We start from the raw sequence: 19,036 nt of genomic DNA, 5'->3' as shown, positions 1-19,036 counted from the left end.
TTGCAATGAGTCCTGAACCCTTGCAGCCCTGAACTGACACAGCAGCCCACACCAAAGCCACCATCTCCTTGCCGAGGTGTAGTGCTCAGAGCAGAATACAGTGCAGCCAATCATGCGCAGAGTTTAAGCATGTCAGAAATCGGTCTGCAGGTTAATTATCTCTACAATAACAATTAGCAATGTCAAATCTAACCTGCAGAACAAAAAGCTAACACAATGTTAGCAACATAAGCAATCTCAATGTGTACTGTGACAATAAAGGATGAACACAGCAGGCCAAGCAGCATCTTAGAAGCAGAAAAGCTGACGTTTTGGGCCTAGACCTTAATCAGAAATGGGGGAGGGGAAGAGGGTTCTGAAATAAATAGGGAGAGTGGGGGAGGTGGATCGAATTGAATAGAGGAGAAGGTAGGTGGAGAGACGACAAACAAGTCAGGGAGACCAGGATGGAGCCAGTAAAGGTGAGTGTAGGTGGGGAGGTAGGGAGGAGATACGACAGTCCAGGGAGGATGGACAGGTCAAGAGGACGGGATAAGGTTAGTAGGTAGGAAATGGAGGTGCAGCTTGAGGTGGGAGGAGGGGATAGGTGAGAGGAAGAACAGGTCAGGGAGGCGGGGACGAGCTGGGCTGGTTTTGGGATGTGGTGTGGGAAGGGGAGATTTTGAAGCTTGTGAAATCCACATTCATACCATTGGGCTGCAGGGCTCCCAAGCGGAATATGAGTTGCTGTTCCTGCAGCCTTCGGGTGGCATCGTTGTGGCACTGCAGGAGACCCATGATGGACATGTTGTCTAAGGAATGGGAGGGGGAGTTGAAATGGTTCGCAACTGGGAGGTGCAGTTGTTTATTGCGAACCGAGCGGAGGTGTTCTGCAAAGCGGTCCCCAAGCCTTCGCTTGGTTTCCCCAATGTAGAGGAAGCCACAATGGGTACAGAGGAAACAGTAGACCACATTGACAGATGTGCAGGTGAACCTCTGCTTGATGTGGAAAGTCATCTTGGGGCCTGGGATAGGGGTGAGGGAGGAGGTGTGGGGGCAAGTGTAGCATTTCCTGTGGTTGCAGGGGAAGGTGTCGGGTGTGGTGGGGTTGGAGGGCAGTGTGGAGAGGACAAGGGAGTCGCGGAGAGAATGGTCCCTCCGGAAAGCAGACAAGGGTGGGGAGGGGAAAATGCAATGTTGTACCGTGTTATGCTTACTCTGGGTTCACATCTAAGTATGCGTACAAGATTTTAAAACAAAGAAACACTCTCATAACTATATCTTTCAGTTTAAGAAAGTTTCATGATGTTTCCAGTGAAGCCTGCTCATCACTTTGCCAGTAAATACTTACTTTGTCAACTTAAAATGATTCTATGAAGTCAAGAACGACATTCCATCTCTGGGTTGCAAAGCCAGAACTTAACCTTGCAGGTGTTAACTCTTAAATTGGACCTAAATCCCCTGATGTTGCCCATCACCATTTCTCATCTGTCTGTGTTCTTCCAATATGCTAGCTGGTGATGTTTCTCACAAAGGCAAACATAAAAATGTTTCTGCATGGGAATGTTTGGTCCTGCAGTACACCGTTGCCATGATGGCCTTAATTAGATGGTATAGTGGGGAAGAAGTCGGTGAAATGTACAGGAGTAAATCATTGCCAACTATCAGAAATCACACGACAACAGGTTATAGTCTGAATTTTCAAATAAACCTGTTGGACTATAATCCAGTATCGTATGATATCTGACTTTGTCACCCCAGTCCAACACTGGCACCTCCACATCATCGTTGACAATTGTCACTGTAACTACCATTCCTCCATCTTCAAGATAAAACTGAGCCCCTTGATCTATGATCTTTTCTGGGAGCAATAGTGGTATCAGTCCTGAGGAAGAGTCACCAGTCCTGAAACTTTAACTCTAACTTGTTCTTCACAGATGCTGCCAGACCTGCTGAGCTTTTCCAGCAACTTCCTCGTTTTCCTTCTGATTTACAGCGTCCGGATGCTGTTCTTTCTGATTTTATTTTTTGTGGGATTGGTTTACTGGTTTACCCTCTTAAGTGCAACACATCTCAAAACAAAACAAAATGTTATTAATATAGCACCTTTAATTTTGTAAAACATCCCAAAACACTTCAGAGGAGTGAGTGATAAACAAAATTTGACACTGAGTCCGCTTAGTCAAGGAGAGAGGTTTCACAAACCTTTTACAAAGGAGGAAGGAATAATCAAAAAGGTGGAAGGCTTAGAGTGGAAATTTTGAAATTAAGAGCCTTGACAACTGAAAGTGTGCTGGCCAGTGGTGAAGCCGGTAAAAATTTGGAAGTGCAGGAGGCCTGAATTGGAGAAACACCGTTGTTGCAAAGGATTGTAGGGCTCGAGGAGATTACAGTGAGGTAATGGAGGTATTTGAGCAGAATTTTAAAGTTGGGATGTTGCTTGGCTAGGATCCTATGTAAGTCCAGGGCACGGGGTGAAAGATGAATGGGACTTGCCGTAGGTTATGTTACTGGCAACAGAGTTTCGGATGACCTCAAATTTACAGAGGATGCAAAATGGAAGGACCGGCAGAAGAACTGGCTAACATTATTCTCTGTAAATAATAATATTGCAACATTAATATTAAATGCTGTACCATAACTGTCAGACACCTGAAGCAAGATGGACTAATTGACTGACATTTGAAAAACCTGCACAGAAGTGACCAACCAGGATTAGAAGGAAGTGAAGTAGAGATGAATTACTTTGGTGTAATATTGGCAGAATCCATTGGTGCCAACAGTAAATCATATAGTTATAGAGGGTTTGAAAAATTTCGAAATTGACCTAAGGAGAGGACGAAGGTATCTCGTGCTGTTAAGTGAGCAATTTTTTTCTAACACAGTGCCAAATTATTTTACGATTGATTGCAAAATACTCATTGCCTTCTTTGTTCATTTTACTTATTTTTGAATAATTATTTGAAGCAACTTAGCAATTTGAAGCTGAAAAACACTTAATGCTTTTTTTGATCAATTGCAGGTCCTTGCATCCGACCTCAGTAAAGTGAGAGGATCATTGTCTCGTGAAAAGCATTTCATTGATTGCTTAACAGATCCAATTACAGCTCAGACTAAAGTTCTCTGCATCACTAATCTGTGGTACATTTGATCTTGTAACGAATAATATTTCACCCATGTTTCCCTCGTCACTACGTGCATTGTGAAAGTGTAATTGAACAAGTCCAGACATTTTGAACTGCAGAGACCTGTAATCAATAACCAAAGCTAGTAATAGTGAGGTGACTGAATTTATCAAAGCTTCATTCAGACTTTGATTAAACAATATGAAAGGGTCCCAGATAGACAGAATCACTGATTATAAACGTGCCTCATGATCCATAAGTCAATAATGAAACCAATTTGAAGAGCTTCATGGAAATTGGAAATTTTTCAAATATTATTCAATGGTTTAGTCTTTAATGGATGCATGTTGGTCTGAAATTAATTTGCACAGCTATGTCTACAATTTGCATTTAATGCTTGGTCATTCTGTGTTTACTCACACAACAGGCAATGGCATCTGCTCATGTGGTCGATGTATCTGCAATGACGACTGGTTTGGGAAGTACTGCCAGCATCCGAGGACTTGCAACATGCCGGAAGAGAGGAGCAGGAGTCTGTGTGAATCATTCAATGGGACAATATGTTCCGGAAAGGGTGGGGACGCTCCACCTGACTCCTGAAATTGTTACTTATCTCTTACGTTAGTTCTTATTTTTAATGTTGAATGGCATGGCACAAAGGAGTGCCCATTTGGCCTGCAGTAGCCCTGTTGTTGTTGTCCCACTGATCCATGAGAGACGATGAATATGCAGCAAATTTAGCTGGAGGTGCTTCATGCGGTGCCACCATGCTGATGGCCGAAGAGGTTTTGCCACAAATGAAGCTGCCGAATATAGTTGTAGGTTGTTGCTTTTGATGTTGGCAACTGTTGCCATGCTGTGTATATGACAGCATGTACAAACCAACAGGAGAGGTGTTGACATTTTTTCCTTTCTCCAGCCAGTGATTTCCACGTGCAATGTTTTGATACTTTGGGCCTTCCTGTCACACTTGTTGGCATCCATAAAGTGGTGCCCCACTGCTACTGCAGCTCTATCTGCCTCAATATCTAGAGGGGCATTGACCATCTTCCATTCTGTGGATATGCCCAATCCATAGAAGTGGCCTTTAACATAGAACATCGGACAGTACAGCGCAGCACAGGCCCTTCAGACCACGATGTTGTGCCGAATTTTTACCCTAAACCCAAGGTCTATCTAACCTCCACCCCTACCTTCATCTATCATCCATATGCCTATCTAATAGCGGCTTAAATGCCCCAATGAGGCTGACTCCACTACACTCTCCAGCAATGCACTCCACTCCCCTACCACTCTCTGAGTAAAGAACCTACCTCTGGTATCTCCCCTAATATATACCACCACTCACTTTAAAACTGTGCCCCCTCATGATAGCTACCTCCACCCTAGGAAAAAGTCTCTGGCTGTCTACTCTATCTATACCTGTGATCAATTGGTACAGTCCTCTCAAGTCAACTCTCATCATTTGTTGTTCTAAAGAGAAAAGCCCTAGCTCTGTCGACCTTTCCTCGTAAGACCTTCCCTCCATTCCAGACAACATCCTGGTAAATCTCCTCTGCATCTTTTCCAACGCTTCCACATCTTTCCTGTATTGAGACAACCAGAACTGAACACAACACTCCAGATGTGGCCGAACCAGGCTTTAGTATAGCTGGAGCATAACTTCACAGCTCTCGAACTGAATCCCTCTATTAATGAAAGCTAACATACCATATGCTTTCTTAACAACTCTATCCACCTGGGTGGCAGCTTTCAGGGAACTGTGGACATGAACTGCAAGATTCCTCTGCTCCTCCATATTGCCAAGAATTTTTCTGTTAACCCTGCTTTCAAGTTAGTCCTTACAAAACGAATCACCTCATACTTTTCAGGGTTAAACTCCATCTGCCACTTCTCAGCCCAGCTTTGCATCCTATCAGTGTTCCTTTGTAATCTAGAACAGTTCTCCACACTGTCCACAACTTGACCCACCTTCATTTCATCCGCGAACTTACTAATCCACCCTTTCACTCCTTCATTTAAATCATTTACAAAAATCACAATTAGAAGAGGTCCCAGAACAGATCCTTTGTTTGAAAAAACTTGGCAGCTCTGCCTTTGAGAAGATTGCCACATTTTTTATGCCACATTCTACCAGGGTACATGTATACTTTACAGCAGATTGCAAAGATGGAAATGATTGAGCTTCTTTTTCTGGTAGCCATAAGTTGACCATGTTTCAGTCATAAAACAAGGTGTTCTCTGAGAACGTAGGCTTTCTAAGCCATCAGTTTGATCTTAAGGGTCAACTTAATGTTATTTCATGTGCATTTTTTGGGGGATTGAAGGTGGTAGCTGATTTTCCTGGTTGTGCAGTAGTACTGCCCAATTAGACCGACTCTGCTGATCTTTCCCAATGGTGCAACAATTTTCTTTTCAAATATTTATACACTTCTGATATTGTTGAATTTGCTTTATTGTGAAAGTTATTGTCGAACTTGGTCTCACAATCCTTTAGGTCATCAGTTTCCAGCTCATAACTGGTTCATTTGTTCATTATCTCATACCAGCATCCTCTGCTTACTGGTCTCTTGCCAGTTTCTGCTTTAACTATGAAAACACTCGATCAATTGCACATCAACGCAGCAAATTATATACCTTGGCAACTATGCGAGTGGAACATCAATTCTCAGTGGGTGCTGGTCTTTACCTGTTGTTAGTAATATTTAATTAAGCATTGCTGTTTTTTTCAAATCATAAATTTGACAGGACAAATCTTTTCCAGGTTCCTGCCATTGTGGGAAGTGTATGTGCGGTTCTCCCCAGCAATGGTACATCTCGGGCCCACTCTGCGAATGTGATGATCGAGAATGTGACAAGCATGAAGGTGTCATCTGCACTGGTAATTATTTTTTTTCTATGTTTCTAATCCTCTGGGTCATGCATGTCATTTCAGGTATTGGACAGGGCCTTGGATCAGACTAAATTTAACAAACTCGGAGAGTTCTTGTAATCTCACAAACAATTTCAGACATTCGATGAGAAAAGTCTGAAGGCTGAAGCATGTCAATTGAGACAAGCCACATGGTAATTCTCCAGTGACTGAGAATCTGATTTCATATAGTTTCTGCTCTGGGAGTAACAGTGTTAATTGGGTAAGGGCTGCTGGTGTTGAAAGAGGTGACTGGAAGCGGAGCATTTGAGCCACGTCTAAGAATTTCTGGGAGTAAAATAAACATTACATTGACTTTCCTCAGATATTAGAACTGGTGAAATAGAGCAAAATATCTATAAGCGAGATTTGGGACAGAGTCTAAAAGGGATTTGAGCTCCGTCGGCGATGGGGAGATTTGTGGTTTGCTGAAGCCCATCTCATTATTGGGAGCAACTCACTACATCTCTTAGATAATAAAATGTGAGGCTGGATGAACACAGCAGGCCAAGCAGCATCTCAGGAGCACAAAAGCTGACGTTTTGGGCCTAGACCCTTCATCAGGCCCGAAACGTCAGCTTTTGTGCTCCTGAGATGCTGCTTGGCCTGCTGTGTTCATCCAGCCTCACATTTTATTATCTTGGAATCTCCAGCATCTGCAGTTCCCATTATCTCTCACTACATCACTACATCTCTTGTGCATTTGCTGAGCTATGAAACAAGCTTCTTGCTGGGCATAGATCTTATCTTGATCGAAATGTGATTGTGACAAATAGAATTGTGCAGCACAGCGGAGGTCTTTTAGCCCATTGGGATAGCTCTTTGAAAGTTGCAAATAGTCCCATTTGCCCAGCTCTTTCCCCATTGCCTTGCAAACTTTCCTTGTTTTGATGTATTTGTCTTTAAAATTTGCTACTTATTTTGCCTCTCCTGCCCTTTCAGGCACCTCATTCCAAACCATAACAACCCCTGTGTTAGATAGATTCCATCTCATCTCCCATATCTTTAGCTTAAATCTATGTCCTCTGCTTACTGACCTTGCCAGTGATTCAGATACAAGCGTTCTTAATAAACTAATGATAAATTTTTGAAATTTTGGTGGGAATTCTAAAAAGCCTGCAGAATTTAAAAGAATTATCCTGATATTACAGCTAAGAAACAGATCACTCAGCCTTACTATTTTGTGAAGCTGTTTATGCTCCAAAAGAGTTTTCTCCCACCCTCTTCACTTCACCTTATTGGCATGTCCTTCCATTTCTTTTTCCTTAATGTGTACATCTACTTAGGTCTTAAATGTATTCATATTATTCACCTCAACAGTCCCTGTGCTGGTGATTTCCAGGTTCTCACTACTCTCTGGACAAAATAATAGACTGCAGCAGTTCAAGAAGTAGTTCACCACCACCGTCTCAAGGGCAATTCGGGACAGGCAATAAATGCTGGCCAGACAGTGATGCCCACATCTCTACAAATGAAAGTATATTTAAAAATTCTCCCGAATTTCCAGTTGGATTTATTGGTGTCTATCTTACACAGATTGTCACTAGTTCCAACCTCTCCTCATAGCACAACTCATCATGTGGGCATTTTCAGAATATGACAGTTAAATTTCACCTGCGAAATTTCTTGGAAAGACTTGATTTTGTTGAAAGAAATAAATCAAAACAACGTAATTGTACGAACATGTCAGGCAAAACTGAGAATGATTCCATTATTCGATGCTACCTGTGGGAAATAAGGAGGACCTTGATTTCAATTTTCTATTCATCCATTTTAGTCTGTTTTCACGATGTTTCCAAATGAGCCACTGATTAGTGAAGTCTCCCTCTAGCAACAGCTGATTGTGGAAGAGACCAATGACAATCCTCCATTGAAACCCAGTTCAATGAATGGCCATAATGTAGCAGCAGTTGGAGATTTCTTTCTTAAGGCAGAACAAATTGGTAATTGTAAGTTAAATCAATGGAGGTTGCAGGCATTAACTGGGGATTCACTTTACCCTCTGGAAGCAGACGACAGGCTAAAACCGTCGTTGAGCTAAGAAGGGAATGCTTGTAAACGTTCATATCTGTAACTAAACTAAGCAGTGTGTGAAGTGTGCCTCCAGTGCTGACTTTCACCAGCTAGCCTTCTGGATAGGGACAAACATATCCTTCTATCTTGGAGAGGTGAACAGAGCAGCTGAAAATATCAGGAATGGGAGGCGGAGAGAAAATAAATTGGACTTAATACACATGCAATTTGCATAGCCTGATTGAAGTGACCGATCCACCTTATACTGATTATTTTGAAATTTCTCTCACTGTTCCTGTTTCTGCTACTTGCATCCCACTCTTTGTGTGTTGCATAGAAACAGGCTTCACTTGTAGGAATCTTAAAAACTCTCCAAACCATTCATTAGCACCCTACTCTCGCCAATCACATCTCCTCTGTATCTCTCTGCAGGGCTGTTAAATCCTGCCATTCTGTTGATTACAGCTCTCTGCTCTGTACACCTTCACCATGTTCAGTCTTGTATGGTGGCATCTTATTTCTCTTACTTTAAAATAAATCATGATTGCTCAATGTTTTTTCTCTCACATCCTTTCTATAATCCTCAATGCTTTAGTTTCACCACGCTCACTAGCAAACTGAGAAAAAATAGTCCCAACCTTGCGGGGAGAACAGAAAGCGAGATCAAAGAGGGAGATTGTGAAGAGCATGTCCTAAAGGAGGATTGTAAAGAAATATTTAAGCATGATATTCTAGAACTTAGGCACCTTTAGGGTGTCACCAGGTGCTAAAGAATGGTTTAATGAGACAACAAGAAATAAAGGGAAGAACATTTAACTGCAGCTTTACAAAGACCTGATGGGACAACATTTAGAACATTTTGTACAGCCCACATCTCGGAATGAGAGAGATTCAGCAGAATGTTATCAGGGTTCAGAGGGTTAGATTGTGAGGAGAGATTATATAAACTAGAATCATAGAATCCCTACTGTGTGGAAGCAGGCCATTCAGCCCATCAAGTCCACACTAACCCTCTGATGAGCATGCCACCTAGCCCCAGCCCCCTCCCATATCCCTGTAACCCTGCATTTCCCATGGCTAATCCACCTAACCTGCATGTCCCTCGATACTGTAGGCACTATTGGCCATACTAAAACAGCTGTGGCATCCATAGATTTGTAGGCTTGGTGGGTTAGCCATGGTAAATGTGGGGTAACAGGGACAAGGTAGGAGGGCTGGTTCTGTGTGTGATACTCTGCAGAGGGTCACCTCAGCCTCGATGGGCTGAATAATCTGTTTCTGTACTGTAGGGATTCTATGATGCAGCTATTAGTTTTTTTTAGACTTCATTGTTAATCTGCTCCACTTAACCATTTAACATGGTGGAGGCGTTAGTGAAGAATCTTTCTTTCAGACATTGCATTGGGATCTGCTAAGACAGTATCCAGAACCCCCAACATTGCAGCAAACAGCTGGTAGAACGTGGCAGCTCCATTTTTCATTCCAAACAGCACGACAGTGAATTTGTAATGATTCTGAGGGTTTAGCAGATGCACACTGTAACTTGGCCTTTGTACTAAGGTGCACATGCCAGTAATCTTCTGTGAATTCTACAGTTGTCAAATATTCACTGCCACTTCCACTTTCTCCAGAAAATTTTCCGCATCAGTTATTTATTTAGCAAGAGACAAGGAGTTTATCTTATGAACAGAGATTGAGCAGTTTCGGTCTACACTGCCCAGTCTTTCAAAGAGTCAGAGGAAAACTATTTGAGGAACAGGGAAAGCTAAAGGGTATTGACATAGTAGATGTAGAAAGGGGCGTTTCCTGAAATGAGGCAATCCAGAACAAGATAATAAAATGTGAGGCTGGATGAACACAGCAGGCCAAGCAGCATCTCAGGAGCACAAAAGCTGACGTTTCGGGCCTAGACCGTTCATCAGAGACTTTTAGGATAAGGGGTAGCAGATTTAAATCAGATGAGGAGGAATTATTTCTCTTGATAGTTGTGAATTTGTGGAACTCACCATCCCAGAGTGTGGTGGGTACTGGGACATAAATAAATTTAAGGAGGAGACAGACAGAGTTTTAATTACTAATGCGTTGAAGGGCTATGGAGAACAGGCAGGAAAATGGAGCTGAGGCCGGGATGAGATCATCCATGATCAAATTAAGTTGCAAAGCAGGCTTGAGGGGCTGAAATGCCTACTCCTGCTCGTAGCTCTTATATTCTTATGTGAAATCAGCTGCTTGAAAATAGCCTCTGCAAGACTGAGTGAACACACCATGCTGAGGGAAAAGTACTATCTCAGTTAGAAGCTGGAGTTTTGCCTCCAATTCTAGACACCAGTCTTTAGGAAGAATGATATGGCTTTCGAGAGGGTGCAGAGATGATTAATGAGAATGATTTGAGGGATAAGGGGCTTCACTTCTGTGAATAAACTGGGGTTGTTCTTTATTTAAAAAATTACAGCACAGAAGGCTATTTAGCCCACCTGGTCTGTGCCATTATGTATGCTCTATACTAGCCTCCACTTCATCTCACCCCAACAGCATTTCCTCCCATCCCCTTTTTTGTCTGGTATTCATCCAGCTTCCGCTGAAATGATTTTGCACTATTAACCTCAACCATCCTCTGTAATAGTGAGTTCCTGATCACTGTCAGGAGACATTTCTCCTAAATGCCCTTTGGATTTATTAGTGATTATCTTTTACTTATAATCCTCCCCGTTCTGGAATTCCCTGAATTGGAAACATCTTCCCTACGTCTACCCTAGCGACTGTTTTCAGAACTTGAAAGACCTCAGACAGGTCAGCTCCTGGGAGAGCGAAAACTATCAGGTGATGGGCTTTAAGATTGTGAGTGGGAGGGATGGGAAGGACCCGCATCTGAATGGCTGTCCATTCCTAACAATGGGTTGATTTGCAGTTGTCAATGATGACCTCCCATCACAGGGAGGCTGCTAGCTTGCTCGAATTACCCAAACTAGGAGGATGCCTAGGAAAAATAGCTTACCCCAGCCTTTTTTCGGCATTTTCCATATGACCAGAAATGGGGAAATCAAATCATGAGATTCCAGGAATTGATATTCATAATCTTAAATGTTGATTTTTTAAAAAATGTAATGCAAAAGAAATTACAATACTGTTGTGTTGGTAACTGATGTCCATCTGTGCATACTAAATGCCTGTACTCAAAAATATGTCAATAACATCTGAGCAACAGGATCATTAGGCCAGGGTTAATTGATCATTTTCCAAAAAGGAGCCACTGGTTTGGTATCTGCAGCAGATGATTATGTCAGACATTATTCTTTCTGGAAAATGAAGATAATATTTAAAGCTAAAATCAAATTTCAGCGTTGAAGGTTTCCTAAAGATGAACACCCTTGAAAATGCAATCGTGACATTAGCATTAAAATATCACAGTCTTGGTAGAAGAGTGACCTTCTCTAGTTATTCACAAAGCATCTGTGCTCATTAGTTTAATGAGATGTTAATGAGGGCAGTTGCCATGATTTTGCACCGAAATTCAACATGTTAATCTCAGTTTAGCACTCAGGGGCACATCCAACCCCATGAGGCTGTTCTGCCATTCAATTAAATTATGGTTGCTCCCTCTCATAACTCACCTTTGTTCCATAATCTTAAGCACCTCACCAAATCAAAATGATCAGTTTTGGAATTTTCAATTGATCCCAGCCCCAGCAGTTTTTTTTTTGGACAATGAGTTCCAGATTCCCGCTCCTTTTTGTGTGAAAATGTCCACATCTAATTTTAACTTTCTGGCCCATGTTCTTGAGAACCGCCCCAACCGCCAGAGGAAATACCTATCCTATTAAACCCTCTTTGACACCTCATGTGGTTCATTCCTATTGCTCCATAAACAAGGGAACACAGGCCTAATCCACATAATCTTAATTTAATGTTTTTTAACATGAAAATTGTATTTACATTGCATCATTCCAAGGTCAGTATATCCTTCCTGACACTGAGTGTAGGGAATGTAGGCCATTCAGCCCATTGAGGCTACTGCAACATTGAAACACTCGTGGATCCAACTCTATTCCAGTTCTGATGAAGTGTCACTGGACTCACAACATTAACTCGTTTTTTTTTCCCTGCGCAGATGTTACCAGACCTGCTGAGTTTCTTCAGCACTCATTGTTCCATTGGCCTTTGTCAGTGCTTGCTTTTAGTGAATTATAAACAAGGACGCTGGATCCTTCAGTTCCCTGCACTTCCCAAGCCTTTGCCAATTAAGAAACATTCTGCCTTTCTGTTTTTATCAGACCTCAAGGCTCTGTTCCAAACAGAATCAAAGCTGAAAATTCTACAACTGCAGCATAACATCAAACTCTTTGTTTTTCAGCTTATTTAAGATTTGTGATCAAGGCAAACAATTCATTACAATTTGAGATGCCTTTTGGTGCCTGGTCGCCAAGCTTTGTTGAGAATAAGAGCTGCATTCTCCCCTCCTGGAGCTGAAGAGGATGGCAAAAAGTTACCATCCCTATTGCCACCTTTGTTGACCTTCTACAGGATGGGCAACAAGTGGGGGTGAAAAGTGGGAGGTGGGTGGAAAATTGAAGCCACCCAGCTCATTAATTGGAAATGTTGAAGGTGTCAGGCAGCTCATTAAGAACACTCCTTCTGACTTTCTGAAGTTTGTGAATGTGTGAGTATCTGTGTATGTGTCTGTGTGTGGGGAGGAAGGTGGAGCAGTGAAGTGGGAGAGGCATTAACATCTCCATGATACTGACCAGTGCGGCAGGAACAGGAGCAGCACGGAAACAATTTTGTTGATGGAAAATTATGCAACTTTGGAGAAAAGAACAACTGACTCAATGACACGCTACTAACCAGCCTTTCCCTGTCCTATCCTACATCCCAGTTCTCCAGTTTCCCTAGATAATCCAAACCCTTTCCATTTTTGTAGGAAACTTCCAAAGTGACGGGGGTGGATCCAGTTGTTGATATCATGTATGTACATTTAACACAGGTAGAGTGAAAGATTCTGCGTAGAGAGTATGAAGAGCTAGGTACTAAATTAGAAAGCAGAGCCTCAAAGGTTATACCCTTCAGGTTATTACCTGAGCCATGTACAAATTGGCATAGGACACATAAATGTAGAGAGATGAGTATGTGTCCAAACAACTAGAGTGGGAGAAGTGGGTTATGTTGGAACAATATAAATCTGAAACATGGTGTGGCCAGTGCTTATGTAAACCATGTAACTAGGGAAGTAGAGAGAGTTTTGAATTAAATAGAGTCAAGGAATCAAATGTAGAAAGTTGTGGTATATCAAAGAGTCGGGACAAGGTAAGAGAGGAAGATAGTAATATGAACAAAAAGATTGGAGATAGAGAAACAAAAACCTTGGAATATGGAAATAATCCCACAAGAGTATATCTGTAATGACTAAGATAACAAAAGGCAAAACTAAAAGATCTGTAACCGTGCATAGCATTCATAACAAGATAAATGAATTGCTGAGGCACGTTCAAGCAAATAAATATAATCTGACAGCCATTACAGAGATGTAGCTGCAGGATGACAAGGATTGGGTCCTGAATATTGATGAGTATTTGAGAGTCAAGAAAAATAGAAAGTTTGGCCAAGGTAGCACAGGCAATCAAGTATGGTGATTGTGCTAGAGATGGCCTGGGTTCAGGAGATCAGAATGTATATCAGTTTGGGTGGATTCTCAGCCCAAAGAGGAGCTTTCAGTCCAACAGCCAAAGCCCAGGTTCTAGGAGGCATTCTGTACTTGGGTCAGGAGTTGCAGCAGATGATGATTTCTGTGTCTGGGCAGAGATGAGGAATAATGGGGAAAGACGCCACTAGTGGAAATGGTCTACAAGTCCCCTAACAGGAACATCAATGTGGACAAATTGTACAAAATATTGGGTGCTTATAATAAAAGGATGACAATAATGGTTGACTTTAGTCTATGTAGGAACTGGAAAAATCAGAGTGGCAGCTGTTGCTTGAATGAGGAGTTCATAAAACGGATTCAAGGTAGTTTCTTAGAGTAGTATGTTCCGGAACTGTTCCGAGAGCAGTTTACATTAGGCTTGGTGTCATTTAATGTAAAAGGGTGAATTAATGATCCCAGTGAAAAAGCAACCTTAGGTAGTTGTGATCACAGTGTGATTAAAGTTTATATCCAGTTCAAAAGTGAGAAGATTGAGTGAGGCAAAGTCTACTACTTTAGACCTAAATAGGGGCAGCTATTTGGCCATTAAAGCTGAGCTACCTGGTGAACTGGCATACCTGGGAGGAGATGGGTCAATAGAGAAACAGGACTGAATCTTATGTTTCTTTTCAGCTTAGTCTGAGTTACATCGAGTTTTTACAGGGATTCCCACCATGAAACTGGATGAGTTTTCTTGCTGTATCTTACCAAACATGTCTCATTAGCTATCTACAATGCACCACAGCATCTGTGATGCCCAATTCCAATCCCACTTGACTATGAACCACTCCCAAAGCTACTCATCATTCACCAGATATCCCAGACTATTCCTGGCACCTGTGTAATCTTTAAAATCCCATCGCTCACCTGGCCAAATACTGGAAGTCCTGAACTGTCCTGCAGAATTCCTGACAATTATCTCAGAGATGGCAGACAAAAGGGAAATCTAACCTTGTGGGCGGGGATTTAAGCGGTCTGGGGGACATGAAGGTGCAAAGGCAGAATTTTCTCCTCCTTCCCAAGTCCAGCAGGGCCTAGTGCGTTTATCACCGGATGCTTAATCTAGAGACCCAGGTATTGTTCTAGAGACTGGGTTCAAGTCTTGCCATGGTAGACTGTGAATTTTGGAGTCAATAATTTTTTTAGAAATCTGCAATTAAGAATCTAATGATGACCATGCATCCATTATCAATTGTCAGGAAAAACCGAACTGGTTCACTGATCTCCTTCAGGGAAGGAAACTGCCATCCATATCTGGTCTGGCCTACATGCAACTCCAGATCCACAGCAATGTGGTTGCCTTTCAACTGCATCTGGGTAATAAACGCTAGCCTAGTGAACAATGCTGTTATCCCATGAAATAATTTTTTAAAAAAATTATCCAAACAGATAGCAAGAGATTTTACTCTTGTTCATAAAGTAAGAATCTATGTAAAGGAAACGATGGTTCCCCAGACAGTGCAAATGGAGAGTTAGTAGATAATAATTGGGGAACGAGATGAACAAATAGTTTGCTTTCGTCTCCACTTTTTCGGATACAAAAGATATTCTGTTTGGAGCTGGAAACGAGCAAGGAACTTAGAGAAATTATAATCACGAGGGAGATGTAACAAAGTAAATGAATGGAATAGTGAGCTGACAAATCCCTGGGTCCAGATGGACTTCATCAGCAGTCCTTAAAGAGGTTGTTCATGAAGTAGTAGATTTGTTTATATTAACTTTCCAAAATAATACCACTCTATTCAAGGGAAGGAGACTGACAATAGGGAACCATTGGCTAGCAAAAGTCTGTGATGGGGAAGATGTTAGAAACAATCATTCAAAACACTATATCTACTCACTTAGAAAAGCTCAAGGTAACTGATAAGAATCAGCATGGTTTTGTCAAAGGGAACTCATGTTTAACCAAGTTATCAATGCTCTTTGAAGGAGTTACATTGGTTGTAGATAATGGGCAGCCTAGGGACATACTGTACCAGTATTTCCAGAAATATTTGATTTGGTGCCACATTATTGTAGAAATTTAAATCTCCTGGTGTAAAGGGTAAAGTATTAGCCTGGATAGAAGATTAGATGACTGGCTGGCAGGCAGAAAACAGAGAGTCTGCATTAATTGGTCTTTGGTTGATTAGCAGGATGTGACAAGTGGGGTCCCACAAAAGATTGTGCTGAGGCCTTAACTTTTTATGATTGAAATCAAAAACTGAGTTGGTGGGAGCAGAGCTATTGTGGTGAAATTTGCAGATGACTCTAATAGAGTTAGGAAAGTATACTATGAAACAGACTTAAGGGAGAAGCAAACAGTAAGTTGAGTGAGTGGGCAAAATTTGCTGGATGGAGAATAATGTGGGAAAATGCAAAGCTGTTCATTTTGGTAGGAAGAATGAAAAAGCAGAGTGTTACTTAAATGGAAAACAAGGGCAGAATTCTGAGGAGCAGAATGATTTTAGGCCAAGTGCATTAATCACAAAAAATCAGCATGCAGGTACAGCACATAAATTATAAGAGCAACTGCACATAAGAGTCAGGATGTTATACTTTGGTGAAACCACAACTCAAATGCTGTGTGTGGTTTTGGTCTTATCAATTAAGGAAGGATGTAAATGCATTGGAGGTGGCTCACTAGATTGGTACCTGGAATGAACACACTGTCTTTTGATGAAAGGTTTGACAGGCTAGGCTTGTTTTCATTGTCATTTAAAAGTGAGAACAGTGGACATATTGAAGTCTACAAGGCACTGAATGATTTCTGAAGAAGGTCCCAACCTGAAACGTCAAGCTTTCCTGCTCCTCTGATGCTGCTTGGCCCGCTGTGTTCATCCAGCTTCACACCGTGTTATCTCAGATTCTCCAGCATTGGCAGTTCCTACTATCTCACTGAATGGTCTTGTCAAGTTGAATGTGGAAAGGATGTTTGTTTTCACTCCATACAGGGCAGAAACAGGCTCTTCAGCCCAACCAGCCCACACTGATTCACCCTATCCCCCTAACCCTCCAAATCCCAAGGTTAATCCACTTACCCTGCACATCCCTGGGCACTGTGGGCAATTTAGCATGGCTAATCCACTGAACCTGCACGTCTTTAGACTGTGGGAGGATACCCTCACAGACACGTGGAGAATACGCAAACTCCGCACAGACAGTTGTCCGAGGCTGGAATTGAACCTGGGTCTCTAGTGGTGTGAGACAGCAGTGCTAACCACTGAGCCACCGTGCCATCCCACTGTTCTTGTAGGTTGGTCAAGAATGGGGTGGGAGTGGATGCAGACATTGTATTTAAATTGTCATTCAATTGTGTTTCAGAACAGAAATGAGAAGAATTCTTTTTCTCCGAGCATTGTGCAACTTTAGAGTTCTCTGCTTCAAAGGACGATGGAGACCAGGTCATTAAAGGTAGATAGATTCTTGTTAGGCAGGGCCATAAGGGTTATTGGGGATAGAGATGAATCCCGAATTCAAAATACATACAGATCAGGCACAATATTATTGAGTGGTGGAGCAGTTCTGGGGGCCAAGTGCTGTACTTTGGCTCCAATTACTATGTTTACAAGAACTCACATATACATCAATCTCAGCCAGAATGTGATCCACATCCCCGCTGTCCTTCCTCCATTCCTACATCCTTGCCACCCAGCAACTGTACAGCAGTCCTAGGGCCCATAAGACCTAACCTTGTGAAAATGCCACTTCCTGCCAGGCTGACACCTGAACCCAGGATTAATCCCATCTGCTGATGTCCGCCTCGAAAGGGGAAATCAGTCCTGGATAGCCCCTAATGGTGCTGTCCATTTGGACTTGACTGGCCTGATCAACTGCTTTGAATCCAAAACATGGCTGCCATTTGCTCAAGAAGCAGTTCCTCTTCTGTCTGACACAATCCTGGATAAGAATTGTGTAATACACCAATTAGTTTGGCAGTGCAGCAGCAAAGACTAAAGTTGTGCATCGAGGCCCCAGCCCATCCACTATTGGAATCCTCGGGAAAGTAGACTCCATGGAAATTGTGCCTTCCTCCACAATTAGCCCCAATGTCCACCCAACCACCAGCTCCTCCACCCCCACTCCATCGGGCATCATATCTGCCAACATACCACTGGCTATAAACCCTGCTGGCCGTGACATTTCATTCACCAGCCCCAAATTCCATGCCAGCCTTGACACACCCATTAACTCCTCCTCTCCTAAGCACTCCATCACATACCTAGTACTAAACCCGTCAACTGCTTTACCTCCATACCCATCTTACGCGCTTACCCTTATTTGCTATCTGGAGTAATGACGTAGAGGATAGGGCAGAGTGTAATGTGTCCAAAACAAAATAGGTGGGAAGGCATGTTTGTGATGAGGATATGAGGAATCTGCAGGAAGAAATAGACATTTTGAGGCGCGCGGGCATTAACTTGGCAGATGGAGTTTAGTAAACTGTGCAGGTGTGCCCTTTGGTAGGGTGAATCAAATGACTTTCTATTATTTAAATAGTCAGAGATTCTAAAGAAGGTGCAGCACAGAAGGATCTGAGGGATTGTCTCTATGTTTAGAGGAGATGGATCGATTTTTGAAATATTGAGGTCAATGAGGAGGTGGCACAGAAGAGACATTGAGGTTTGGAGCCGATTATCTTCAGATGCATCTAAGATGATTTATTGTGTAGAAGGGTTGGGACACCTACTCCTGGTCTTATTTCTTGTGTTCTAACATAGCAGCTATCAATATAACTGTTACACTACATGGACCTGCTGTAAAAGGGTTAGGGTTAATGTTCCAGGCTATCCTGCACTACAGGAGAACTGTGTTGATTTCAGCGACACTCTATATTTCTGATTGACCTGGGATCAGAATTCCAAGGCTGAAATATGAAGCTCAGTACTGAGCTTCATGAGGGAAGTGGCAGTCTGGCTGTAATTGCCACCCTTTGGAATGTTGGGATATAGGTTTACACGTCAAGTGTAGTAGTGAGGGAATGCAGCAGGTGGGCAGTAATGAAGGACTCTGCTGTCAGAGGGACAGTACTGAGGGAGTGCTACACTGTCAGAGAGTCAGTACTGAGGGAGCGCTGCACTGTCAGAGAGTCAGTACTGAGGGAGTGCTGCACTGTCAGAGGGTCAGTACTGAGGGAGCACTGTACTGTCAGAGGGTCAGTACTGAGGGAGTGCTGCACTGTCAGAGGGTCAGTACTGAGGGAGCGCTGCACTGTCAGAGGGTCAGTACTGTGCTGTGAAGGACCAGTATTTAAGAGAGTAAAGCACCATCAGATGATCAATACTAAGGGAGTACTGCAATGTCAGAGGGTCAGTTCCGTGGGATGCTACACTGTCTGAGTGGCAATACTGG

At 42.5% G+C, this 19,036-nt stretch overlaps 2 protein-coding genes across 4 annotated transcripts in view; one reads left to right on the top strand and one right to left on the bottom strand.

Annotated features, from left to right (window-relative positions):
• fgf14 (fibroblast growth factor 14) overlaps nucleotides 1–19,036 on the bottom strand; it is a 510,221-nt gene that overhangs the window by 3,104 nt on the left and 488,081 nt on the right. The gene's annotated exons all lie outside the window — the stretch shown is intronic.
• The window catches only part of itgbl1 (integrin, beta-like 1), a 182,720-nt gene that overhangs the window by 156,764 nt on the left and 6,920 nt on the right, over nucleotides 1–19,036 (top strand). For 2 of the 3 annotated variants that reach the window (XM_059646457.1, XM_048532714.2), the window contains 2 exons: nucleotides 3,532–3,678; nucleotides 5,869–5,985. In XM_059646457.1, the coding sequence (XP_059502440.1) occupies nucleotides 3,532–3,678; nucleotides 5,869–5,985 (264 nt within the window). Of the gene's footprint in view, nucleotides 1–3,531; nucleotides 3,725–5,868; nucleotides 5,986–19,036 lie in introns of those variants that run through there. The other variant, XM_048532715.2, reaches the window with a different exon arrangement.

The sequence above is a fragment of the Stegostoma tigrinum genome, chromosome 6 (assembly GCF_030684315.1).
Source record: "Stegostoma tigrinum isolate sSteTig4 chromosome 6, sSteTig4.hap1, whole genome shotgun sequence".
In the NCBI taxonomy this organism is placed as follows: domain Eukaryota; kingdom Metazoa; phylum Chordata; class Chondrichthyes; order Orectolobiformes; family Stegostomatidae; genus Stegostoma; species Stegostoma tigrinum.
This window is presented reverse-complemented; position numbering and strand designations above follow the sequence as displayed.